Consider the following 24,462-nt stretch of genomic DNA (forward strand, 5'->3'; position numbering starts at 1 on the left):
AATGTGATGCCAGTGCCACCAGCGGGAGAAGCTCAAGTCAAGCGAGCTCGTGCTGATGAAGGCAATCCGGCATGAGCAGCAAGCAGCCATGGCCGTCACCAGTGCCACGAAGTGGGAGTGTGAAGAAGGTAGTGACTCTGGCTCCGCCCCAGCGTGCCTGACTATACAGTATACACCTGGGACACCCAAGGTTGCCTTTGGTTGTGAGTATATGGGACGCGACTCCTTGAGCCCGTTGGCGTATAGTAGTTTGCAGCTAACACAGAGGGGGGGGTTGGCACCTTCGAGGTTTCCCTCCTCAATCCCAAAGTTGTTCAGTGGGAAGCACGTGTGTTCCTAGCGTCGTCTTCCTGCTCACTAAGCTCTTCCTCCTACCAACACTCGCCTGCGCATCGTGCCACTTTTGTTTTCGCTCTAGCGTGGCGAGTCACGCATGAGCTTGCCCTTGCTCCTCCAATGTTGTCCCACGGGGATCGTGGTCCTACGCCTCTTGTCGTCTTCTCTGCCAGTTCCCATGCCACCGCTCGGCTCGCTCACGACGTACAGTACCGATATATGCTGAGCCAGAACGGTGTCAGGTACAAGTAATACCTCATCATCATCATCTCCATCTCCGCCCGAATCACATGCATGTATTTGTCTGCCCACCCCTTGGTCTTCGACGATCAGCCAGTGACGAGCCGTGAGGTTAGCAGCACCTGACGCGACCCCAGTGGCTGCAATCCTCGACTCGAGTCTCGAGATGATTTTTTGGGGTCCACTGAAAGGCCCATGACAAGGAAACGGGGTTTGTCCGGGGCCTCGTAGTTTTGCCTGACGCCCAGCTTCACCGTATCTTATGTGACTTCATTCCTTTGACGCACAACTCGATAGCATAGGAGCTCGCAGCACTACAATATATCGCTTCCATTCCCGCTCATACATGTATGCCGCTGCTTCGAAGCTTGACCACGCCAAGTTGAAGCAAATGTACCAGTCCACGACGGGTACAATATGCCATGACGCCGTTTTATGCCGTTTAACAAGCCGACACGGGTGGACCACACCACGGCACAATCGGGTACTCCGCAGGCGGAGCTTGACGCGGAGACCTTCCTCTTCCTGCCCAGGAAACCAACCTCCCAGTGCACTGCTCGGGGTCGGTGGACCGACCGCGCCGCTCCCCATGCCCCCCGCCGCCGCGCCCACGCCCGATGCGCCCACGCCCGATGCGCCGCGCGAGCCCTGCTGCATCTGCATGGAGGTGGACGACTACCAGGGGACGCTCCTCGTCCAGTGCGCGCGCTGCGCCATCCGCGTGCACGTCAAGTGCTACGGCCGCAGCATCGCGGGCGGCGACGCGTCCGCGTGGCTCTGCCAGGCCTGCGAGCACCTGAGCGCGTCCTCCTCTTCTTCCTCTTCTTCCGTGTCCTCGCGCGTGGCGCCGCAGTGCGCCGTGTGCCCCATCGCGGGCGGCGCGCTGCGGCTCACGGCCCAGCGCGACGTCTGGTGCCACGTGCTGTGCATCAACTGGATCCCGGAGCTGTACCACAGCCTGGCGGGCGCCATGGACGAGGCCGTGGACATCTCGCTGCTGGACCGCAGCCGCAGCTCGCTGCGCTGCATCCTGTGCGGCCTGCGCGGCGGCTGCATCCAGTGCGTGAGCGGGCGCTGCGCCAAGGCCTTCCACGTGCTGTGCGCCTTCCGCGCGCCCTCGAGCCTGCTCTTCACGGGCTACAACGCGGACAACCAGCAGGTCTACCACTGCAAGTCGCACCTCGCGGACGTGGCCACGACCCGCTTCGAGATGGTGGACAACTCGTGGCGCAAGCTGCCCGTGGCCAAGCAGTACCTGCTGGAGCACCCGGCCACGACGGAGCTCAAGTGCCGCTTCTGCACCAACAAGGTGAGCGCGCCCAACAAGGAGAGCCACGAGACGCAGTGTTTATTGGGCTGGCTGGCCAGACACGACTCGCTCATGCGCAAGCAGGAGCTGGACCGCCTCGGCGTCAAGCCCGCCGAGATCTCGTACAAAACGCAGGCCAAGTCCCCGTCCAAGAAGGGAGGCGGCGGCAAGACGCGCAGCAAGAGCAGCCCCAAGAAGAGCCGGGACAAGCGCCAGGCGCCGCCCATGCGCGCGTGCCCCGAGTGCGGCGAGTCCGTGCGCGAGACGCACATGATGGGCCACCTCAAGAACACGTGCCCCAAGAGTCGACACGCTATGAAGCGCAAGAACAACATGACGTCGCCGCGGACGTTCGCCGGCCTGGATGACACGGAGCCCGCGGACCTGACGGACGTCCTGTTCGCCTCGTGGCCTGGACAGAACAGCGGCGCGCCCATGGACTCGACGTACTTCTGGAAGCTCGTGGAGAACCACTTTTTCAGCAGCAGCGTGCTGGAGAAGAAGCGCATGGAGCAGCTCTCTAAAAGCTTGTGCGGCGTGAAACTCGAGGACATTGCCAAGGCGACGCGTCGGCGGCCCCTGCAAGCATCGGACATTCACTGTCGAGACACATTACGACTGGAACGAAGCGCGGACGACCCGAAGCAAGCTCTCGCGCTCAGGAAATTCGCCCACAAGTGCGATTTCCTCATGCGCGCGAGCCACTGCCGTTGCTTGAGCGACCCGTTCGCCAAGCCGATGATTGAGATTTGCCACAACCCCGAGTGCACACAGCCCGTCACCGAACAGCCCGCTGATTCTGTCTCAAAGAACGTCCCTGAAGGCACAGAAGCAGACATTCGCGTGCAGTTCAAGAATGGAGAGAACACAACAGTGAGCTGCAAGTACTCGCTGCGTGTTTCGCAGAATGGAGCCACCATGCACCAGCAAGCTGCAAATAACGGGACGTTCGCCAGTATTTTCCAGCATGATGCGATGTCCACATTGGTTGGATTCGACATGCAGACGAAGAAGGTTCCCTTGGACAAGGATGACCAGTTGCTGATATCTCTTGATGCCTGCGACCAAGTGAAGGAAGCCCCAGTGGAGAAATCTCCGGAGGCTAACGGGCTCAAATCTCCGATCTTGGCTCTCCCTGCCAATGCCGCACTCACGGATGAACTGACACCAGAAATTAACCTGCTGATGGAGTACCTGAAAGATACGACGGAGCAAAACCGCTATCGTATTCGCACATTGTACAAAAGACTTCAGGGCAGAGAGGGTGATGACAACAAGTTCCAGATTAAAGCGCAGACAACGGACATGTACTATCGCGAGTTTGCGGCGTGGAAGCGATTATGCTCAAGTTTATTGATCGGATACAGAAGTGGGGACGAGCCTGAAAAGGAAGTCAAGAAAACTGACACAGAAGAGCAAGAGGGGTCTACAGAGGACGAAGATGACGCAATTGACGATGGCACCTGCGTGGTATGCTTCGATGGACAATCTCCTGAGACGAATCCGATTATTTTCTGCGATCGATGCGAGCTAGCTGTCCATCAGCGCTGCTACGGAATGGACAAGGTGCCCAGCAATGAATTTATTTGCGACCGATGCCGCGCCACGCGGGAAGGACTCGACCCGGCTACCGATGTATTCTGCCAACTTTGCTCTTTGAGCGACGGCGCATTCAAACGTACCGTCGACGGAAAGTGGGTGCACGTCGTGTGTGCGTTGTGGTGCCCGAAAGTGTGGATTGGCAACCTGTTCGATCTTTCGGAGATCAGTTTGGTAGGAACCACGACTCAAGTACGGTTTGTAAACTCGGCAGAAGAGATCGACGCGCGCATTAACCAAGCATCAGGTGGGCAGAATGCCATCGTGAAAAATGATGAAACCCCGGAAGTTCCTGCCTTGGAGCTGGGCAGCCTGTGCGTGCACTGCAGAGTAGCTTGCGGACGCACCATTCAGTGCTGCCATCCTGGATGCTCTACATCCTTCCACCCTCTGTGCGGGTGGTATGAGGGTCTACCCATGACAATTTCTCTCGGCGATGGACGATACATGTATGCTGGTGGTGGTGCTGGATTAAACTTTCGGATGTACTGCCCAAGTCACTTGCCCGGACATTATCCAGCGTCCGAGCAGCTTGCCCAGAAACGGCGGCGAACTCGGTTCCGGATCGATTCATACTTTGTTATGCGGAACAAGGACAATTACAGCACTGGAAGCAAGCAAGCAGGTGGTGACGAGTCGTCCTTGCTGTCGGGATCAATCGTGCAAGCTGTGTTGTCAGCCGAGAGCAAGATAACTGCAACAGACGATGACCCAAATGCGACGGATTGGACCGACATGACAGTTTGCTCTGCGTGCTTCGAGTATTGCGCACCTATTACTGGGGAGCTCACGGACGTGAACATGCTCCATCGAAGGCAGTTTATGATACGATGCCAGTACTGCAACGTCTACATCCACCCGGAATGCTGCATATCCGACATTGGTTCATCCGCCTCAATATTTAGAAGCAATTGGATCTGCGAGCGGTGTACGCTAACGGGTGGTAAGGAATCGCCCGCGTGCGTCGTGTGCGCGAAGGCAACGGACTACCTGATGCCTTGTGTTGATCCGCCGGCTACAGCGATCCAGCCGACTGTCCAGACTCTGCTCGCTCCGAAGTCAACGAGTATGGCGATACGGCCGGCACCGGGCGGGGGCCAGCAACTTTGGTTACAAGGATATCAAAACATGCAGCGACAACAACAGGGCCAGACAATTTCGGAGAGCAAAACCTTGCAGCTACATCAGCAGATTCCTGAGAGTAATGGGGTGGCGGCAACTCCATCAACGTCGAACAGGTGGATTCACGTGTATTGCAGCAAGTGGCAGAAGACGCGGACGGTCAAGCGGCATCACATGCTGTGTGCGTATACTCCCACCCTGAAGTCGGATGGTATGTCGACGCGATGTGAGCTGTGCGACAAGAAAGAGGGGCTTCTAGCCAATTGCGCTCAGTGCTACCGTCGATTCCACCCGATCTGCGCGGCACAGAAGAAATTGTATTGCGCTCGATCTAATCGCACCGAGTGGAAGTTTTACTGTGAAGCGCACCCGCCACCGGATGCTGCTTTCGATGTAAACCGTCAGTCCTGGATCAACCAGGAGATTTTGGGCCAGCTGCAAGACTTGCGTCGCTCGCTAGAGCGCGGGCGAATGCTGCTGGAAATGTCTCGCCAGCGCGACCGTCAGCAGAAGCGTCTTCTGAATCTTTGCAAGTTGCCGCTCATGGAGGCATCGATCGAGGTAATCCTCAAGAAGCGCCCGTCCGCCCAGATGAAGGAGGTTTACCATGAGCTCACCGGAGAAACGCTAACGGACGTACCACATCGCCCTAAGCCGGCACCACCGTCGCCACACAATGCGCGAAATCGCGTCAGAAGCAGTCCGCGTGCGGCAGCTGCAAGTCGCCCCACCCGCTCATCTAAACGTTCGGCGCCCCAAACTGCAGCTACGCCCGAGAGAAGCCCCAAGCGTCGACGTGCCGATTCCGATGTATCGAGCAGCGGTGAGACTAATTCCCGCCGGAGTTCTCGTCGAAAGTCGTTGCGCTTCAATCAAGAGGAGGCTTCTGAGGATGAAGGCGCGGACGCGAGTGAGGACGATGACGAGCTGGAGGCTCAAAAGAAGTTGTGGACAAGCCTCGCAGTGCCCAAAGACCTTGGTGATTTTGACCTTGTCGTCGCTAAAGAGTTCCCTGAACTGGTGGTACGTGCAGATCGATGAAGCGGGAGCCGTTTGCGTGTTGTTGATTCTCATTCGTATTGTTTTCTGCTGCTACAGGATTAAACACGAGTTTCCTGAACGAGGCTTGTGGTAAAAACAGCGCTCGTGGCCACACGGCCGCATATTTTTAGAGTACATTGTGATATTTGCGGAAACATTGAAGTTCTTGAGGTGGAATGACGTGCTGGGTGATGTCATAGGAGCAGGCACGTGCTTCCGGTAGCACCATGAGCGAAACGAGTGAGGTGGAGGCAATCGCAGATGAAGGGGAGCTCACGGAGGAGATGGATTCGATTACCCGCGGTGGGTCGTCGGCTGCGGTTGACGGCACTCCGCCATCTACTGCTGCTTCGACAACGGAGACCATTGACAGCGGGGAAGAGGCTCACTACTGCGACGAGTGGGAGTTGTTTTCGGACGCGAAGTATGATGCTTCTGATGATGGAGATTCAGCAGATGGGCAAGGCGAGGAGGGAGAGGATCAACTTAGTAGCGCCTGCGAGCAAGCAACCACAGAACTCGCAATTGAATCTGTCGTTGCCACGACAAGATCTCAGCTGGACGATACCGATCGGCAAGAAGACCCTGTGGCACCTGAGCATGGTGTCGAATGCTATAATGCCGAGGATATTAACGGTGTCGTGTCGGGTTCTGTGGTCGATGAGCACAGACCAACTTCACAGGGCGGAGAGAATATGGATGCCAGTCTGCGTCGAAGAATCCAAGTTGTTGTGCGTGTCCGTCCTCTTTCCGAATCTGAAGGTAAGGTGGTCGTCACGGCGGGTGAGAAGCAGGGATCCAGCTTGTGTGTGCAAGCAACAACGGCCCAGGGAAGCATCAGTACAGTCACGGAGTGCGCGTTTGATCGAGTGTTCATGGGAGCTGCGACGCAAGAAGACGTGTTTTCTGCAGTAGAGCCAAGCGTACAGGCGTGCTTGGAAGGGTACAACGCCACTGTCTTCGCATACGGACAGACTGGAACGGGCAAAACGCACACTCTTTTTGGGCGTGACTTGGGTTCATCTCGAGACAACACCGCTTGCGATGGGGCTACAGCACCAGGAGTGGCTAGCGAGTCATTTCGAATGGTCAAGTCGTCTTGGGGAATTGTTCCCCGCACACTCAGCTATCTGCTCGACCGAGCAGCCATTTTGAAAGAGAAAAACTGCCAAGTCGAGCTGCATCTGAGCTTCCTGCAGATCTACAACGACCGGTTGTTTGATCTCCTCACTGATCGCATGCGCCAAAAGCCCCTGCTCATTCGCGAGCAGCCAACGCTGGAAGGTACGACGAGCGTCAGTGTTCAAGGACTGTCAAGCGAACGGATAACGTCGTTCTCACACGCCATGCAGATAATCCACCAAGGCCACACGAATCGGTGCGTGCGCGAGACGGAATCGAATGTGTCGAGCAGCAGGAGCCACGCTATCGTTCAGCTCCACGTGGCGACTCAATGCCCGGCGCCTAATGGTGACGGCCAGGTTCTCCGGAGAGCAAGATTAAACTTGGTGGACCTAGCGGGCTCTGAGAAATGGAATACGGACGTGGAAATGGAAGACGCGCACTCGCAAGAGCTCAAGAACATCAACACGAGTTTATCGGCGCTTGGCAATTGTATCGCGGCACTAACTGAAGCTGGAAGGAAGCACATTCCATACCGCGACTCAACTTTGACCCGCGTTCTGCAGGACTCTTTCGGCGGTAACACGCAGTCGTGTCTGATCGCTACTGTCAACGCAACGCAGCAGTCATGCGACGAGACGATCCGGACGCTGCACTTTGCAGATCGAGCGAGGTCGGTGATGCAGACCATTCGAGTGAATGAAGTGGCGGATGGATCGACGGAACTGCTGATGGCGAAGATACAGATTGTGAAGCTTCGTGAACGATTGGAGAGTGAGCAGCGAAGACGACACGAAACTCGGCTTAAGGAGCATCAGGCCTTGCAGCGAGACTTTCAGGAAAAACTGAAGGGGAAGGACAAGGAGATCTCAAAGCTCTCGAGGGATAACGCCGTCTTTCAGAGGTGGAGGGAGGAAGACGTGAAGAAGATCCGAGCACTCGAGAGTCGCGTGAAGGACCTGGAACAGCTTGTTGACTCGAATGGTGGCAAAAAATATGATGCACCTAAGGACCTTGGTACCAGCACCCCTGCTCAGGCTATGAAGCGCCAGGCTTCGATTTCTGTGTCGAATTCTACCATGACAAGGACCACTACCATGCAGAAAAGTCGATCACGACCCAGTCTCGCTCGAGCGGGAAGTGATAATGGTACTGCTGCTCGGGCATACAAGCAGGTGCTGGAGCGATACGCTCTCGGGTCAAGTAAAGAGCAACCGCAGAAAGCCACAGTGGGCAGCAAGGTGGCGTTTGAGCCGAACCCGATCATTGATCCGTCGTACGATGCAACAAATCAGCTCGAGGACGCAGAGGAATTGGACGCGAGCTCGTCAACGAACGAGATGCAACGGCTTCAGGCAGCAGTGGAACGTAGCCGAGCTGACGAATCACCGCTAGCATGGCGCCAAGCCTCTGGAGTGTGTGTATCCCCTGTCACCTGTCCTCCGGACGGGAACGACGTGACTGCGACACAGTATTCTAGCGCCATGAACTCCTGGAAGTATTCGAACCTTGCTGCCGCTACGAACAGCTTCAACCCCAATTGGCCCCCCTCGGCGATGTCCAAGTCAACTCCTGTACTTTTGACCCAACAGCAAGACAGAATCGGCAACAGTAGCGAGCTGTGGTCGTCGAATCCAGCCAGTGGTTGGAGTACCTCCGCTTCTAAGCAAGATCCCGTGACGCTATTCAAAAGTGCCAGCGTTGCTGGGTTCACTTACACCTCACTACCGCGTGCCCAAGCAACTGGCGCAATCGAGGCGTGTACCAAGCACAAACTCGCTGGGTGTATGCTGTGCTCGGTCAATGACAGTTTTCGGCAAACCCAAGCAGCTCCAACTCGTCAGACCGCGAAGGAGCCAGCACCAGTTGCCGTGGCTTCAAAGGTCACCGAAGTGGCTCGCAAGCTCCAGGACGGACCATGTGAACGGCATCAACTGCTCCGATGCTTCATTTGCATGAAGGGCAGCGTTAACACTACTCCGTCCAGTGCTGTGCAAACTCCATCGGCAGCAACAACTGTACCGACCAAGGCGCCCCCGATCTACAGCTACAGCAGTTCAGCCACTTTGCCGACTGGCAAACTTCCCACTTACCAGGCTCCTTCACCGCAAGCTGATGCCTCGTTGCAGTCGAAGTGTGCTCTCCACTCGCTCGCCAACTGCATTTTGTGTGCGGGGGTCAAGGCGATGACGCGAAAAGTGGCGGTTCCCACTCCTCAGGCCTCCCCTGCGAAGGCGGTTACCTCATTCGACTCGAGAAGTGGGCACTACGTTGAAGACCGCGCTGCTGCAGATCGATATCGGCGATACACTCTCGATGAACGGATACTCAACCACTCGAATCTAGCAAAAACTCAATGGTAATCTCTAAAATTGTAGCCATGTCCGTAACAGTCACGTACCGGCTATACACTAATACATTTTCCAAGATAACATGGAATCCTTTCATTGAAAAACTTTTCAATTCGCGTATCTGGCGACGCACTTGGCTCGGTGCGACCCGCTAGCACCAGCAAATGCGTCTGCTAGCACGCCAGCTTAGCGAAGCACTGTATAGCGCCGTCGGGGCCTCTGCGTCTCAAGCGCACGTTTAGAGTGCCGTGCCGCGTCTAATTATCTTAAACGCTTTCTTGCGTCCAATACATATTGAAGTTTAGTCCCCTAACCTCTTTATAACTTGGAATTTGTATACCGCCGGTAGAGTGTCAGGTACCAGCTGCGCACACTCACTCAACGGAGCAGCTCATTTGGCGATAAGCACTCGACGAGACAAGCGTATCCGCCTGCAAGCACCATGACCGACGCTGCCTGGGACTCGCTGTCGTATCTGCCGGGCTTCGGCAACGATTTCTGCTCGGAGGCGCTGCCCGACGCGCTGCCCAAGGGCCAGAACAATCCGCAAAAGGTTGGTGCCACACCCGTTTAGCACTAGCCTAATCGGGTTAGCACTAGCCTAAACTTTTCCGCCCTTTGGTGTCGTTGCAGTGTGCGTATGGACTGTACGCCGAGCAGCTCTCGGGCACGGCGTTCACTCTGCCGCGCCACAAGAACCAGCGCAGGTGCGTGCAACAGCTTATGTATCACTCCCGAAGAATTGCAATTGACAATTTTCTTGCTGTTGCAATTGGTAGCTGGCTGTACCGTATCCTTCCGCCAGTAGTGCACGAGAAGTACAAGGAGGTGGACCACCCGTTCGTCAAGGCGGACTTTGCCAAGGAGAAGCTCACGCCGCAGCAGATGCGGTGGAGGCCCATGCCATTCCCAGCCGACTCGGAGAAAGTGGATTTCATCGACGGGTTACGCACGATCGGTGAGTTTGTCAACTGGTGCAGAACCTTTTGTTTTAACTTTGGCCAGTTGTCTCTAACCTTTTTTTCTCTTATTTATTTGTTTTAGGTGGAGCGGGAGACCCGACGATGAAGGCGGGCTTAGCCATCCACATGTACGCCGCCAACACGTCGATGAAGGACACGTGCTTCTACAACTCGGACGGCGACTTTCTGATCGGTACGTGAATGGGTATTGGAAATTGGAAGTTACTAGTGGGAAAAAATGAAGGTTTGACTTTTTTTGCTTATTTGGTGCCATTCCAGTCCCTCAGACTGGTGACCTGAAGATCACGACGGAGTTTGGTCGTCTCAAGGTGTCGCCGCACGAGATCTGCGTCATCCAGGTACTTCTTTTGGGTGGATATGTGGATGTTAATTGTGCGTTAAATTGACCTGGTTGTGGGTGGTTTGATCTTTTCAGCGCGGCATTCGCTTCTCGGTTGACCTGGACGGACCTTCTCGCGGCTACATTCTGGAGGTGTACAACCGCCACTTCGTCCTGCCTGATCTTGGACCAATCGGAGCCAACGGACTCGCCAACCCGCGCGATTTTGAGCACCCGAGCGCTTTCTACGAAGATCGCGATGTCGAATACTTGGTCGTGAACAAGGTACGCTGCATTTACTGTCGATGAGATGAGATTCAAAGCTGAAAGTCTCACTCTTGTGTCTGTCCTACAGTTTGGTGGCCAAGTGTTTTCAGCTCGCATGGCCTTCTCACCGTTCAATGTCGTCGCGTGGCACGGTAACTACGTGCCGTACAAGTACAACCTCGACAAGTTCTGCACCATGAACTCCGTCAACTACGACCACCCGGTAAGATTATTTGCACTCACAACACGAATATCTTGAATTCACTTTTCACTAACCCACGCTTTGCCTTGATCTCTGATAGGACCCCTCTATCTACTGCGTACTGACGTGCCAAACGGAGGAGGCAGGCAACGCTGTCGCAGACTTCGTCATCTTCCCGCCCCGTTGGATGGTCCGTGTGCTTATCGAGTACTTTCACAACTCCTTTAACCGTGCTAACATATTTTACCATTCTAGGTCCAAGAGCACACGTTCCGTCCCCCGTACTTCCACCGTAACTGCATGAGCGAGTACATGGGAATGGTCTACGGCACCTACGACGCTAAGAAGGGCGGTGAGGACGGCTTCGCCCCTGGAGGCGCTTCCCTCCACAGCGTCGACACGCCACACGGACCTGATGCTGAAACGTTCCTTGCGGCTTCGAACGCGGAGCTCAAGCCGCACAAGTTCGACGGCGGGCTGGCGTTCATGTTCGAGTCGACGTACCTGGTCAAGCTCACGGACTATGCGCTGAAGTGCGAGCACAACGACGAAAACTACTGGAAGTGCTGGCAACAAATGCCCAAGCTGTTCAACCCCAAGCAGGCGTAAGGAAGTGGGGTGAACGAAACTTAACTGTTCTAGTTTCCTCTTAAAACAGAAGATAAAATTGCGTTTGTTATGATTTGAGCTAGGAATCCCGTTGCATGACAAGCGCCACGCCTGCCAATATCCACTTTGCCTTGGGGTTGATAGTGTTCAGCGTCGCAAGGAACACGTACGTTGGTCCTCGAAGTGTCGTCTGGTACACGGGACAATCGAAGACGTCTTTTCTGCGTCGGAAGTGCCCCACCGCAGTGGCTTCCCACTTGCTGTCGATCACAACAGCTCGGGCGTAGATTACAGGTGCGGCTGGTAGCAGTTCCTTGGGCATGGGGTCAACGAGATGGCCACCACAGGGAATCGAGTCGACCTCGTACGAGAACGGCGACGTCTTCTCGCCGTCTTTCATTGGGAACTCCCACCGCGCGCCTTCCATGAAGAGACCGTGGATGTACGCACCCATTTCAGGGTATGACTCGGCTCCCTCAGCTTCAGCGATAGGAGTCACGTGTGTCTCGATCGCCATGGAGTCGAGTGGAATACCGTGAGTTCGTGCAGTGCACTGCTTGATCGCTGTGAGGAACGCTGTGGGGTTGAAGAGACCCGATATCCACATGGAATACGGCAGTCGGAACTCACTGGTCCAGTTCAAGAGGAACTGGATGCGATCCAGCAAGTCCGCGAACCAGAGCGACAACGATTTGCGGGACCACCAGGCGTAGCGTTCCCATGAGCACATGTGCAACACATTGCGACCGGGCACCTGGTTGATCGACAGAGCCTCCATGAGGTCCTCCATGGGTTCCGTCATATTCAACGTTCCTTGGATCCCCTTTGTCAGCTCAATTAAACTGGACTGGATCTCGTGCAGCAGTGCGTGCATTCGCGTCGCTTCTTGAAGGGCGACTACTACATAAGGCGACTGATCTGTCGCCAGAAGGGGTTCCGCCTTGGCTTGTAAGTCTGCAAGGTCAATCTCCGGCGGAAGTTTGTCCAAAAGTTCCTCAATCACCGCGTACACTTGTGCGTTCTCCTTTGCCATCCCCGACGACGATGCACTCTTAGGAGCCGAACCATCTCCAGACGTTGATGGACCTGTTGAGGGCTGGAACTTGGCGATTGTGGCGAACAGATCATTGGACGCCTCGACCAGGTACCCCACCTCTGCGTTCGGATGCAGTCCATATACCGTCGGCGATTCGCTTGGCAATTGAGTTTCGATGTGATCCACGTACTTGGAATAGCTGAACGTGAACGGGTCCGGGCACTTGAATCCCGCAGTGAGCTCCTTGCCCTTCAGAATATCTTGCGTGAATACCTCATTCAAGTACGTATTGTTGGTGATTCGGTCCCAGTGGTCGGTGATGTGGCCTCCATACATGATCTCGCCGAAAATGTAGCGAAGATCGTCCCACGGCAAAGTTTTCGATCTGCTGGTCACTGCCGTGTCGAGATATCGTCGAAGCACATCGGAGCAGATCAACAGGTCGCCCGTGTTGAAGCTGTACGGGCGGCTCCAACCTTGACAGCCGAATCGCCGACGACCCAGAACAAGTGCGTGGAAGAAACACAGTGCGAACAGACAGCCCTGGTATTCGTTCGGTAGGGCACAGGCTTCCAGTTGCTTCATGGAGAAATTGGCCCAAGCTCGGCGTAAATTACTTTTCAGGTCCGTCGGAGCTTCGTTCGCAACCTTGATGCAACTTTGAAGTAGTGACTCTGGGAGGTTACTGAGTGAAGCCAACGCAGGACCCTCAGATGACAGGAAACAGCGGAAGCGTTGGTCTGCAGACACCGAACAAACCTCCAGCGTGCGCTCTAATCTGGGGAGCCAGGACTGCATCAGGTGAATATTCTGCAGGATTACCCAGTTGCCTTCTCTCGAGAACTTCATCAGAATGTTGTCAGCGTATTCTTCTTGGCCTTGACCCATGGAAATGTTGATAAGGTTTCCACGTTCATACGTGAAATCAAACTTTTTACCCAGAGTTTCGACCCACGACGTTGGGTCCACACCGGGAAATAGTACGAAGAACATCGGAGTTGACGCACTCGTCTCCTGGTACGCGGCTTCCATGTCAAACGGTGGTTGCTGTACCATTTGCTTCCCGATCGTATCACCCAGGTACGAACGCAATGCAAAAATCATCCGATCAGGACGCAACACCCGAATGATATGGAGGAGCTGGATAGGCGTGATCGAGGTCTTGTACTGGCCCGGCATGGGCTTTAACTCTGGTTTCTCAGCGTCGCACCACTCCCGCCACTCCTCACTATCGGACCGCATGAAGGTCGTGAGTTTCTGAAGGCTAGTGATGTTCTCCTCGAGTTTACGCACACGCAGCCAAACTGTCTCGGACATCCACTCACTGAGTAACCCCATGCCAGATCCCATATCACTCGCAGTTGCACAAGTCACCAGCTGACGGATATCCATCGCATCGAGTTTCTTTTCCGCTTGCAAGATGGAAAAGCACAACTGGGTCGCTAACGTCAACTTGTCCTTCTCAAAGAGACCGCGGCGGATGTAGTTGAACACCACGTCCGTGATGGAAGTCTTGAGTTGAGTACAGCGCGCTTCGATCTGAGCGGAGGACGGTTTTTCTTCCTGATCCGTTTCCTTCATCAGTTCGTCCAGATCCTGCTCACTATTGCTCTCCACCACCCGATCTGCAAGTAGTAAGTCTGCATTCCACTGGAAGCGTTGCGACACGATAACTTTCTTCGCTGCAGCTTTTAGGCGACCCAGCAGCCCACCACCACCGGATGATTGAGGTCTCCCTGGGTCCTTTTCCGGTTGAACGAGATCGATACCGCGCTGGAATATTACCACGTATGCATTCAGCGAATACACGTAGTACGAGTGCATGCGGTGTAAGCCGTCCATGATGAAGAACAGTAGCGCTCCTCGACTTGCTACGGACTGGTACTTGGCACTCAGCTCGTTGATTTGAGCTTCGTATTCGGTAGCTTTAGCCGCCTTCTTCGCAATCTCTTGAGCTGTGGCCTTAGTCGTTTCCAAGTCTGTTATCACCTGCACATTCTCCGTCACGTCTCCTTCAGCATCCGCTAAGCTCGATAGGATCCGATCCTCCAACGTTTGTATCCGGATTTTGAATTCATTCTGCTGGTGGATGAGTGCCGTGCGAACTTTCGCCATCTTGGGCCACTCTTTGCGTACGACAAGTGATAAAAGCTGGTCCTCTAGACCCTGCTGGGTCACTGCGAAGTTGATCATAGTGGTCTCAGCTTGTAGCTCTGGCGGGTAGTGAGGGTTTGACAGCTTCGTGTGCAGGTAGAGACGGAAATCGGGGTGTAACTCGACCATCTTGCCCCCCATTTTCAGCAGTGTTTTATGCCCACGCACAGAGGTTGATCGAGAAATTACTGGCCACAGACACACCTCGAGTTTCTCACCCATGTTCTCGACAATGACAGAGTAGCCGTGCTCCACAGCGGTCTCCAGTAAATTCGACAAATTGGGTTGGTCTTGACGCACCACTTGCAGTGAGCTGGGCGCCGTGCGTCTCGCATGCTTCTCCATCTCACGCAGCCAATATATTCCTTGCAGCTGAGGGTCAATAAGTAGTGGTGCGCGAGTACTATTCCGTACGATCGCGCCATTTTCAACAGACACTCGGTCACTCGGAAGCCCCCTTGTATTCCACTCAGCGATTTCAGACTGTGTAGCTAGAATCTGGAAGGGGATACCATCTTCTGACATGACGGTCGTTGTTGCAGTTGGTTTATCCTTGTCGGCTTTAGACGGCTTCTCAGTGAGCGACTTCCGAAGGAATGGCAACCACTTTTCATTGATGAGCAAGTCACGGAAGGGCTTCGTGAAGGCACCGACGTACGAGACAAAACTGGCTGCAATCACGACATCGCACACTAACATTTCAGCACTTGCACGAAGCTGTTCGAGTTCATGAGCCCATCGTTCACTTTCGCTACCCAGCGCTTTAGCCAATCTCCGAGCGAGTTCCATTCGTAAGCGACCTCTCTCCAGCAGAGCAACAGCGTCCTGAACCTCCTTGTTAATTTTGTCGAATTCTTCCGTCAAAGTCGCCAGCTTCTCTTCCAGTGCTGCAACCTTTTGATTCACAAGCTCCAGCCTCTCGTTTGCTACCCGTAATTTTTCGGTAGCTTCTTCTAGCGCACGTTTCTTAGGCTCGACGACAATAATTGCATCATAGTATGCAACGATATTGATCACCCACGCACAGAGCCCAGCGGCTGCAGAGTTTTTCTTTTCAATAATTTCCACGTTAAAGTGTTCGAGCTGCAAAAACGGCCGAATCTCTTTCCAATTGATTTCGGGAACCTGCTGGTTGTCGACAAGCGTTTTGAATCCTTTCAGCTCCTCCACCAGCGCATTGATGTTTCCCAACAAAGCCTTCTTCGTGGCTTCCCAAGACCGGTCTTTATCTTTCACTTTACCGTTCTTCTGCACGATAATGTTCGGATTCACACCAGCAAATAGCACCACGACAGCACCAAAAATGTCTCCGACTCCAGCTGGAGGCTTGGCCATGGTTTTGCAGTTTCCAAGATCTTTTTTGTTGAGTGTGTCCAAAGCAGCCATGGCAGCGTCCACCATCGGCTGAGCTTGAGCCAGATCAGCCTCTGTATCGGCCTTTTTGATGGAGACGTCCGCTTGGATCACTGCGCACTTTTCGCGCTCGACGTTTGCTCTGGCAGTCTCATTTTCCACGAGCTCTTTGTCTTTCTGAAGACGCGCAGCGAGTTCCTCCACGATAACTTTCTTTTTCTCTGCCTCTTCCAGCGTGCGTTGCAACTCTTCCTCCATCGTTGCAACAATCTCTCCGGTCGATTCCATTTTCTCGAGTCCGTTTTGAAGGCGTTGCATAGCCTTTTGGTGGCTTGAGTGTTTCTGGGCTAGCAGTCTGCGGTACAACGTCAGGCACTCCAAATACGACTTTGGGGTAGAGTACACGCGGCGCTTTTCAGCCGCAAAGAACTCTTTTGCCAAAGTGTTCGTGCTTTGGAACGCAAATGGCATGAAGTTTTGGATCGCCATCGCAACATTGTCGCCCGTATTGAGTTGAGGAACATTCTCAAACCATAAGAAGCGAGCAGCAACTGAGCGCAGCGCCTCCTTCGGCCATGGTTGAAACCAGTCGATCAATGAACAGTTTACGAGAGCCGGGAACTTGCGAGCTCGCATCCGGAAGTCAGGCGTCGCTGGTGAGAAACAGAGCACGACATGCAGGTTTCGCTTAATTTCTTGCATGAACCACCTCCAGGCCCTCTCTTTCTCAGACCCTTCGGACCCGAGGCCAATTGCACCATTCGAGTCTCCTGATGGATCCGCAGCGGCATTAGCTGCTAACGCTGCCATCATCTTTGGTTGGAATTGCTGGATCAAATTCGTCTGCTCATCAGAGCTGTATAGGTCCGGAATATTCCCACTCGACAATAAATCGTTCAAGTACACGAGCATGCGTTCGTTCTTGATCTGATTGTCATCAAACAGGAAAACAACGCCATCACCTTTGACTCCAGCCTTCATAAACATGTTCTGGAGATCCGACTTGAAGTCCAAAAGGGAATAGGCTTGAGAAATCGCGATCTCCACTAGCGCGTAACCACATATGAATGCGCTCAGGCGGGCCAGTGACTTGCGACCGCTTCCTCCAACACCCACGAGAAGTGCGTGGCCGGATGGATTCGAAATGATACGAACGATGCGAGCTATATGCTCCAGTGCGTCTTTGAACAGCACCAGGTCCATCTTCGTATTCAACTCATTGTGCTCTGCCAACGCTTCTTCCACAGTGGCGTGCAACACTTGGTACGAAACAACCTGATCGTATTCATTTGTCCTCAACCCATTTGCGAAATGGCAGAAGAGAATTGGGTCGGTCTGGAGCAGCGCAGATTCATTCGCACTTTCGTTGTTGGACGAGAGCGGAGCGAAATAGCGGGTAAAGTTGAGCGCAGGAAAGCATTTGCGGGCTTGCTGCTGTACGATGGAAGTGAACTTGGCTAAATCTTGAGTTGAGACCATGCGGTCTCCGTAGACGCGTGAGGTTTCGTGCACCCAAAGGAGCGCGAACTTCAGTGGATCTTCAAACGTTGGTGGTTTTGCCATGAGCAGGCCTTGGAAGACGTTCGCCACGTGTCGAATGTTGAACTCGTAGTGGAAGTTTGCAGCCGTCTTACGGAAGGTGCTGCATACTTGCACGTGGAGATTGAGAGCAGCTTTCATAATAGGCTGGGACATCTTCCGGATATCTTCGACAAAATCAGCCACATAGCCCTCGAGAAATGTTGTGTAGATCACTTGCAGACTTGCAGCACTTAGCTGAGGCAGCGCGAATGTTACGAAGTGCCGCTGGAGACGTGGGTTGATACTGAAGCTGCCAGCATTAGGGTTCATGCAGCTCACGATCTGCACGTTCACGATCTGTTTGATGGAAAATTTGGCGCGATCATACCAGTGGCCGTAATCCAAGTACTGACGAAGTAGAGCGATGGCACTTTGCGTTCCATACGCGTCGACTTGAGGGAGATTTAGATCGTCCAGGAAGTAAATCAATTGGTCTCCAACCGTAGGTCCAAATGTCGAGCCAACACGCTTTGACAGCTTTGATTCGAGGATTGCCTGGAGAGCATACGCGTTCGTGTAGTAGTTGAAGTTGATGTTCATACTAGCTGCTGGACCCTTTGCGGCTGCTGGGGCTGCTGTTGATGATGAGGTAGTACCAGCCGCAGCTCCTGACTTTGTCGAAGAAACTCGAACGTCAAAATTTTTTAGTAGCCCTTGAACAAGTTGCGTCTTGCCAGTGCCTGCGTTGCCACAAAGCATGAACGGACGCTCTTCACGGACCATTATACTCATCCAGCTTGTAATGGAAGCGGTCTCGGGGGTAGGAACGGTGACGGATGACATTGAAACCGATCCGTCGAAGTGGACAGCTTTAAAGTACGGTGATGCTCTCCATGTGTCGAAAGAAAGGGTATTCGGGTCAAGCCAATAGTCGAACACGGTATCACGAGCTGGGAATTTGATCTGCTTGAACTCGCTGCGCCACCACTCACTAAACAGTTTGCGATAATCTGTCCCGTCATCCGTGATTGTCAGGGCTGCTCCGAATGCCCACACGGATATAAACCCACTAAGGACATCCACTTTTTTCGAATCACGCAACGTTTCAGCATCCAGGACTGCGTCTAGAAAGTAGAGATACGTGTGCACCATTGTGATTTCTTGCATTGGCACGATGGTCTTGCAGCACTGCTTGATGAATGCAAGAATCGGATCGATGTACTTGTTCATAGCCTCACCCAAAGCAGTTCGCTGCGGTACGGTCGTTCCTTTAGTAGCTACCCAACTTGCTAAGAATGATCTCCACTGGAATCCATCGTCATCCGATATGTACAAAATACCCGCGCGTGATACGGTTGCAGGCGTGGCATACTTCAGATCGCGGATTTCAAATAGGAGCCGCATGTTGGGCTTCATTGGAATGCGTTCATTTGACGCCAGGGTCAGCATCTTGTTGTCGTCCATGACCGAGTTCATCGACTCGATCCAATTGGCATCCAGGTCTCCGTCCAGCACAATCCATTTCGGTCGAGGATCCGTCACTGAACTACTGGCAACATCACGCATTATCTTGGAGAGTAGACCATCTTTCCACTCTCGTGTCCCCAGCACCATGTACCCGTACAAGTCTTCGGTGGAAACGGCCTTGGGGTTGAGATCAACCACTTTGGTAGCATAATCCTCACCTTTTTTCTTCCTGGCAGCAATCAGCGTCTCGCAACATTCCGTCTTCCCACTACCTGGCGGTCCCATCACAAAAACGCAATGGCGGATGGCGAGTAATTCTTCAAGCTGAATTACTTTCAGGCGGAACTGTTCATGAGGCCATAGTCCGCGATCTTCACACGCAACATGGACGTACTTTTCCATTGACTCGTCGATTTTGCGTGGTAGATTCAGATTCGGGAAGAGGTCGCCGAGCAGTCCATTGAACACCAGAAGGTCTTGCTTCACGATCATGGGCAAGTTGAAATCTCGCAGCGATCGCATGAGAATTTCCTGCTCAGACAACTTGGGCTCAGCTCGCTTGAAAGATCCAGCGACGACCAGTACACTTTTCACAGCTCGCAGCCCCCAATCATAGTGATCTTGCTTAGAGAGAAGCTCTCTGAGCAGAGAATACAAGCTGAAGAACTTTGCAGCTAGCATCTTGGCTTCCCCGAATCCTTCTGCCATGAGCATATTTTCACAGATGAGTACGAGATCAGGCGCCATCACTGTAATCGGTCGGAACAGAGCTTTTAACCCTTCAGGAAGCTCTGACCGGCCGAGGTATCCAGGATTCATAGTGATAAATGTGCCACACGTGGGGTCGAGCGTTACCGAATCACCCTCTACGACCACATGACTGCTTTCACTCCGAATCCCATCGCAGACAGCTTTGAATTGGACCGAACAGACTGACAACACCTCTGGCGCGAGGCGATTAAACTCATCAAAGCACCCCCAAGCCCCCGCGCTTGCCAGACCCTTGAAAATATTTCCCAGATTTTTGTAATCCATCTCCGGCGAGCAATTGAACACGTAGCAAATCTTGCCTACCATATTCGCCAAGTCTTTAGTCGTTTCTGTTTTGCCCGTTCCTGCAGGACCAGCAGGAGCGCAACCCATTTGGATATGAAGTGCTTGTGTAGCGGTGACGTAAATTCTGTCGGTCAAAGGCGTGATCACGAGTCTCGGGCCATTCCCCAAGTACTCGAAGCCATAATCGAAAGTTGCGTCACAGATCTCCAAGTACATTTTGTTCAGCTGATCCGACCGTCGCTGTTTCAGCTGCGATTGCCAGAGGAACGAGCTTGGAGTCGTGATTTCCTCATAAAGAAGCTTCTGGACAATATCTCGAGAGTGCGCATCCATCGTGATCATGCACATTGTACGCTGACGATCAGCTTTGGGTAGATTCGTTTGGGTGAGCTTAATGAGATCGTTGAGCTGGATCACCACCTTCTCAAGAAGCTCCTTCATAGCAGTCGCGTGACCTTTTGACAGCAACTCGAACGAATGCTCAACACTTCGTGCGTATTCAATTCCAGCAACCAGCAGAGCAATCTGGGCTGCATCCATGTTGTCCTTGGAAACAGCCTCCTCGGTGATCGGTGGGACTTTCTGTAGAAGCCAATCCACGCGGTTTTGCTCCGGAAATCGATTGATCGAGCGCGTTACATGGTCCATCAGTGTACGCTGCATAGCCTCCAATATCGTTTGCATGTAAAGCTCCACTTTTCCGTCCAGCTGTACCTTGTTCTCAAACGAAATGGTCTCTTTCGCAGCATCGTTCGATATGAAGTGTGTGGCCAACATCGAGCTTGCTGCTCCAGCATTCTCTTTTTCCAAAAGCAGCGTATGCGTAGCCAAGAACACTTTCTCCAAGTGAATCATAATTTTCTGGGGGCTACTACCATTTGACAAGATATCGAGCAGATCAGCTTCGGAGATGAAGTAAAACCGCGGGAACATGCGGCGTTTGGAATCCAAGTACTCTTTCAACGCTTGCTGACACTTTTCGAGCCGCGTACGCAGATCATTGAGCAATGCCAGCAAACCAGGAAATTGACAAGCGAGCAAAACATTTCCTGGTGGTTCTTGCTCCCACATTTGCTGGAGGGTTTGCCGAACGAGCTCGTCAACGTCTTCGAACCTTGCAGCCTCGTCCGGGAGCTCGCGTTTTACTTCCTCTGATTGCATGAAGAGAGGCTCGAGGTATGACCACGATCGCTGAATGTCGAGTAGAGCCCCGACTGTTTCAGATACCAGCATGAGCTTCGACTTCCACAGCTGAGTTTGTTCTTGGAAAAAACTGTTGCGTCCCGACGCCATTCCCTGCACCAGCAATTGATCCGACTCCAGCATCTCCACGTCATCCTCCGTCATGGCAAGCAATGGCACAGCCGTTTCTTTATACGGGGTCATGGTTAAGCAAATGCTAGACCAGCGCGTTTCCAACTCTTGTAAGACGGATTCTTGCTTAGCTTCTTTTTGAGCACGATCCGTTATCTCCTCCACGTCGCGCTGGAATTCGTGCAGATTCAAAGCTAAGATGTCAGCAAACTTCATGGAAGGGTTGTCTTCGGGACATTCAAAGTCTTTCCCAGTCACCGCGATGAGATCCTGCCAATGGCGCCTACGCATGGATGGGTGCCGTAGTGCTTGAAACAGCGGACATGTAGATAGGAAGTCTTTCACGAGCCGCTCAAACTTCTTGAATGCATCGCAGTCTCGAACATCTTTGTGGGTAGCTTTCACAAGCGCTAGAAACGCCTTCGCTTCTTCTTCCAACACTATACCATCGATCATACTCCACGGAATATCTCTCGACAGATCAATTTTCCTCGTTACCTCCGATATTGCTTCCCACGTTTGGTGGCAATGAGTTAGCGTACGCTGAATAGCGGTCAGCACAGACGCACACGGCTCCATCAAATCCTCGCACTCTAATATCTCCGCAATGTGTTTCTTTTGCTGAAATTCCGTTTCATCCTTTCCTGCATTTGTCTGCTCTTCAGTGATCAACGCCAGCGCCGCACTCACACCAACAGAGAAACTCCAGAAGCTCTTCGACTTGAGTTGTGCTTCCTTTCCATGCAGCTCCTCCATATAGGCAGCGACCTCATCGCGGAACTTCAAACTCTGCGTAGCAATCAACGGCGCAATACGGTTACTTGCTGCCGGAACCTTCTTCAAGACCTCTGCCCAGGCCATTTCGATTGCCATCAAAATATCCAACTCCTTCGTAACCATAATCCCTGCATCTTTCAGGAAAGCGATTTCAGCCCGGAGTTCTTCGATCGATAGCGAAATCTGCTCCCCGCGTTTCTCGACCATGAACACGTGCTCTTTCAAGCCTATTAACGCAGCTGTAACCTGTTCAGGCGTCCATGTAGGGTCCGACAGAGGCTGTTCCAGGCCAATATTGCATTCTCGCGTTGATTGCTGGAGTGCTTGCAAGTCGTGCAAAACCTGGTCGAGAACGAGCTTGCCTGTCATCAAGTTCATTTCTCGCGTAACGATGTCATCGAACGTGGCCGTGTAAGGTGATCCGCGAATTGGTCCCGCATTGCCTCCAAATGTTCCCTGGAACTCAATCTTAACGTGATACTCGCCTGGGCTTGGAACTGTGTAGCTCACTAGATACTTGCCGTTAAGAAGGTCTTGTATCTGTAGACTCGGCAGGAAGATTGGATCCGACTCGTCGATGGACACTTCAACGATAAATTCATCACCACCACGTGTGCGCAAGTTACGTTGGGCATCTCTAGCCTGGATAATAAAGCACGTAGGTTCACCGCTTGCACCTCCTGAGAGCACACCAGGTCCATACGCAAAGCACAGGGGTGCATGCGTAACCGAAAAATAGCTGTAGGTCTGGAAAGTTGTTGTGAACGAGTCGCCCTGCAATGCCACTCGGACCTGGACATCTCCAGCAGGGAACGCGGTGAAGTCTGGCGTGACAACATTCAGCGTGTGATCATTAACGTATTCGCCCGGAACGTCTACAGATCCTTTCCGACACGAAAATCTGATGGTCACAGGCTTGTTGACAAAATCAATGCCTTCGATCACCAAAGATGTGCCACCAGTGATCGGTCCAAAGTCTGGGAAGATCCCCGTAATGCCGTACGGAGGGCCCACCACACAGCTAACATCGAGATAGAACATGTCGTTAAGCCATACGTTGGCCCAACCTCCAAAAACAATCAGTCGACTGCCCTTGTCGTCATAGGAAAGTGTCGTGTCACTTCGTCCGCAAGGTGGCGTGCCCTCGATCTCTGGGATGGTCCAGCTCATTTCACCCGTGTCAAGCACACTCAGGTCGTTCATGTAACCGCCCTGCGCGTTGTAGTTGTTCGCCTCCCCGACCACGCCACCAAACACAAAAACCTTGGCGTGTGGAATGGCGAGCACTGCACAACACGCGTGGTTCCATCTCGGCAGCGTCGTGGCCATGTGCGTGCCCTCTACAAGCGTCCACGAATTCACCGTCGAGTCGAAAATGTGCAGGTCGTTGAACTGCGCGACACTATTCCAGCCTCCACACACCAGCATCAGATCGTCCACGGCACACGCTTGGTGGCCTGCTCGTTTCTCCGGTGGTTTGCCCTTGCACGTGACTTTCGTCCAGCTGAGGTCGTCTGTGCGTAGCATATACAAGTCGTCAAAGTCCCTCCTGCCGTATCCCGTGCCTCCATAGCCTCCAAACACGTAGATGGATCGTCGAATAGCCACTGCGGTGTGCGCTCCTCTGGGTGCGGGCAGTGTCGGAGCCACGGTCTTGGCCACACTAGCACGATGCATGGCGTTGGCATTATTGCTATTGAGAGGTGAGGCCACCGCAGCGGCTGCGCCCTGCTGGCTCCAGTCCAGCGTGATGGGGTTGAAGACCCACAGGTCGTTGAACCGCGTGGAGCTGCTGTGGAAACCGCCGAAGACGTAGATCTTGTTGTCCACGACCGTGGCCGAGTGTTTCCACCTGGGAGGGGGCCACGCGCCGCCCATTGGCGAGCGCAGACGCTCCCACTCGCTGGGGGCGTTGGCGTTGATCTTGAGCGCGAACAGGTCGTTGGTGGGGCCTGGAGGCTCGGCGTAGTCGCAGCCGCCGAAGAGGTAGCCGCTGGAGCCCACGATGGACAGCGAGTGGCCCGAGCGGCGCGTCGGCGCCTCGCCGTTGCGTCTGGCCACCGTCTCCAGCTTGCTCCAGCGCAGCGTCGGCGCGGACCCCACGCCGCCATGAGCGTCCGCCGTCTCCGCGGGCATCACTGCGAAGTGCGCAATTAGGAGTGAAGGTCACTTGTCCAATGGACACCTTGACGTTGAACTTTTGGATTTGAGGGCGCGGATTGGCTGAAAGGTAGGAAGTTTACGCCAATGAAATGGGCGCGCGACGCTTCAAGATCCAAGATAT

At 53.6% G+C, this 24,462-nt stretch overlaps 3 protein-coding genes across 3 annotated transcripts; 2 read left to right on the forward strand and 1 right to left on the reverse strand.

Moving 5' to 3' along the window:
* Positions 1-1,210: 1,210 nt before the first annotated feature.
* On the forward strand, positions 1,211-9,105 carry PHYSODRAFT_461834 (hypothetical protein; the record flags this gene model as incomplete). The annotated part of the gene is made up of 2 exons (XM_009525537.1): positions 1,211-5,629; positions 5,932-9,105. Coding segments are annotated over 2 exons (7,593 nt in total), but the record flags the coding sequence as incomplete, so codon positions are not given.
* A 423-nt stretch (positions 9,106-9,528) lies between these two features.
* PHYSODRAFT_350698 (hypothetical protein) lies at positions 9,529-11,528 on the forward strand. Its single transcript, XM_009525538.1, has 9 exons — positions 9,529-9,673; positions 9,754-9,827; positions 9,900-10,078; positions 10,165-10,275; positions 10,362-10,441; positions 10,519-10,707; positions 10,778-10,912; positions 10,992-11,081; positions 11,147-11,528. The coding sequence occupies exons 1-9, from the start codon at positions 9,563-9,565 to the stop codon at positions 11,498-11,500; spliced, it is 1,323 nt and encodes a 440-aa protein (XP_009523833.1). The 5' UTR covers positions 9,529-9,562; the 3' UTR covers positions 11,501-11,528.
* A 51-nt stretch (positions 11,529-11,579) lies between these two features.
* PHYSODRAFT_313472 (hypothetical protein) lies at positions 11,580-24,314 on the reverse strand (the record flags this gene model as incomplete). The annotated part of the gene is made up of 2 exons (XM_009525539.1): positions 11,580-18,165; positions 18,238-24,314. The coding sequence occupies 2 exons, from the start codon at positions 24,312-24,314 to the stop codon at positions 11,580-11,582; spliced, it is 12,663 nt and encodes a 4,220-aa protein (XP_009523834.1).
* Positions 24,315-24,462: the final 148 nt, after the last annotated feature.

This window comes from Phytophthora sojae (genome assembly GCF_000149755.1).
Source record: "Phytophthora sojae unplaced genomic scaffold PHYSOscaffold_3, whole genome shotgun sequence".
Lineage (NCBI taxonomy): Eukaryota > Oomycota > Peronosporomycetes > Peronosporales > Peronosporaceae > Phytophthora > Phytophthora sojae.

Bases quoted from the DNA above. Each gene is read 5' to 3' on its own strand.
- PHYSODRAFT_350698 (XM_009525538.1), top strand. From the start codon at position 9,563: ATGACCGACGCTGCCTGGGACTCGCTGTCGTATCTGCCGGGCTTCGGC. The intron at 9,674-9,753 runs GTTGGTGCCACA...GTGTCGTTGCAG, and splicing joins GCCAGAACAATCCGCAAAAG to TGTGCGTATGGACTGTACGC. The intron at 10,913-10,991 runs GTAAGATTATTT...GATCTCTGATAG, and splicing joins CCGTCAACTACGACCACCCG to GACCCCTCTATCTACTGCGT.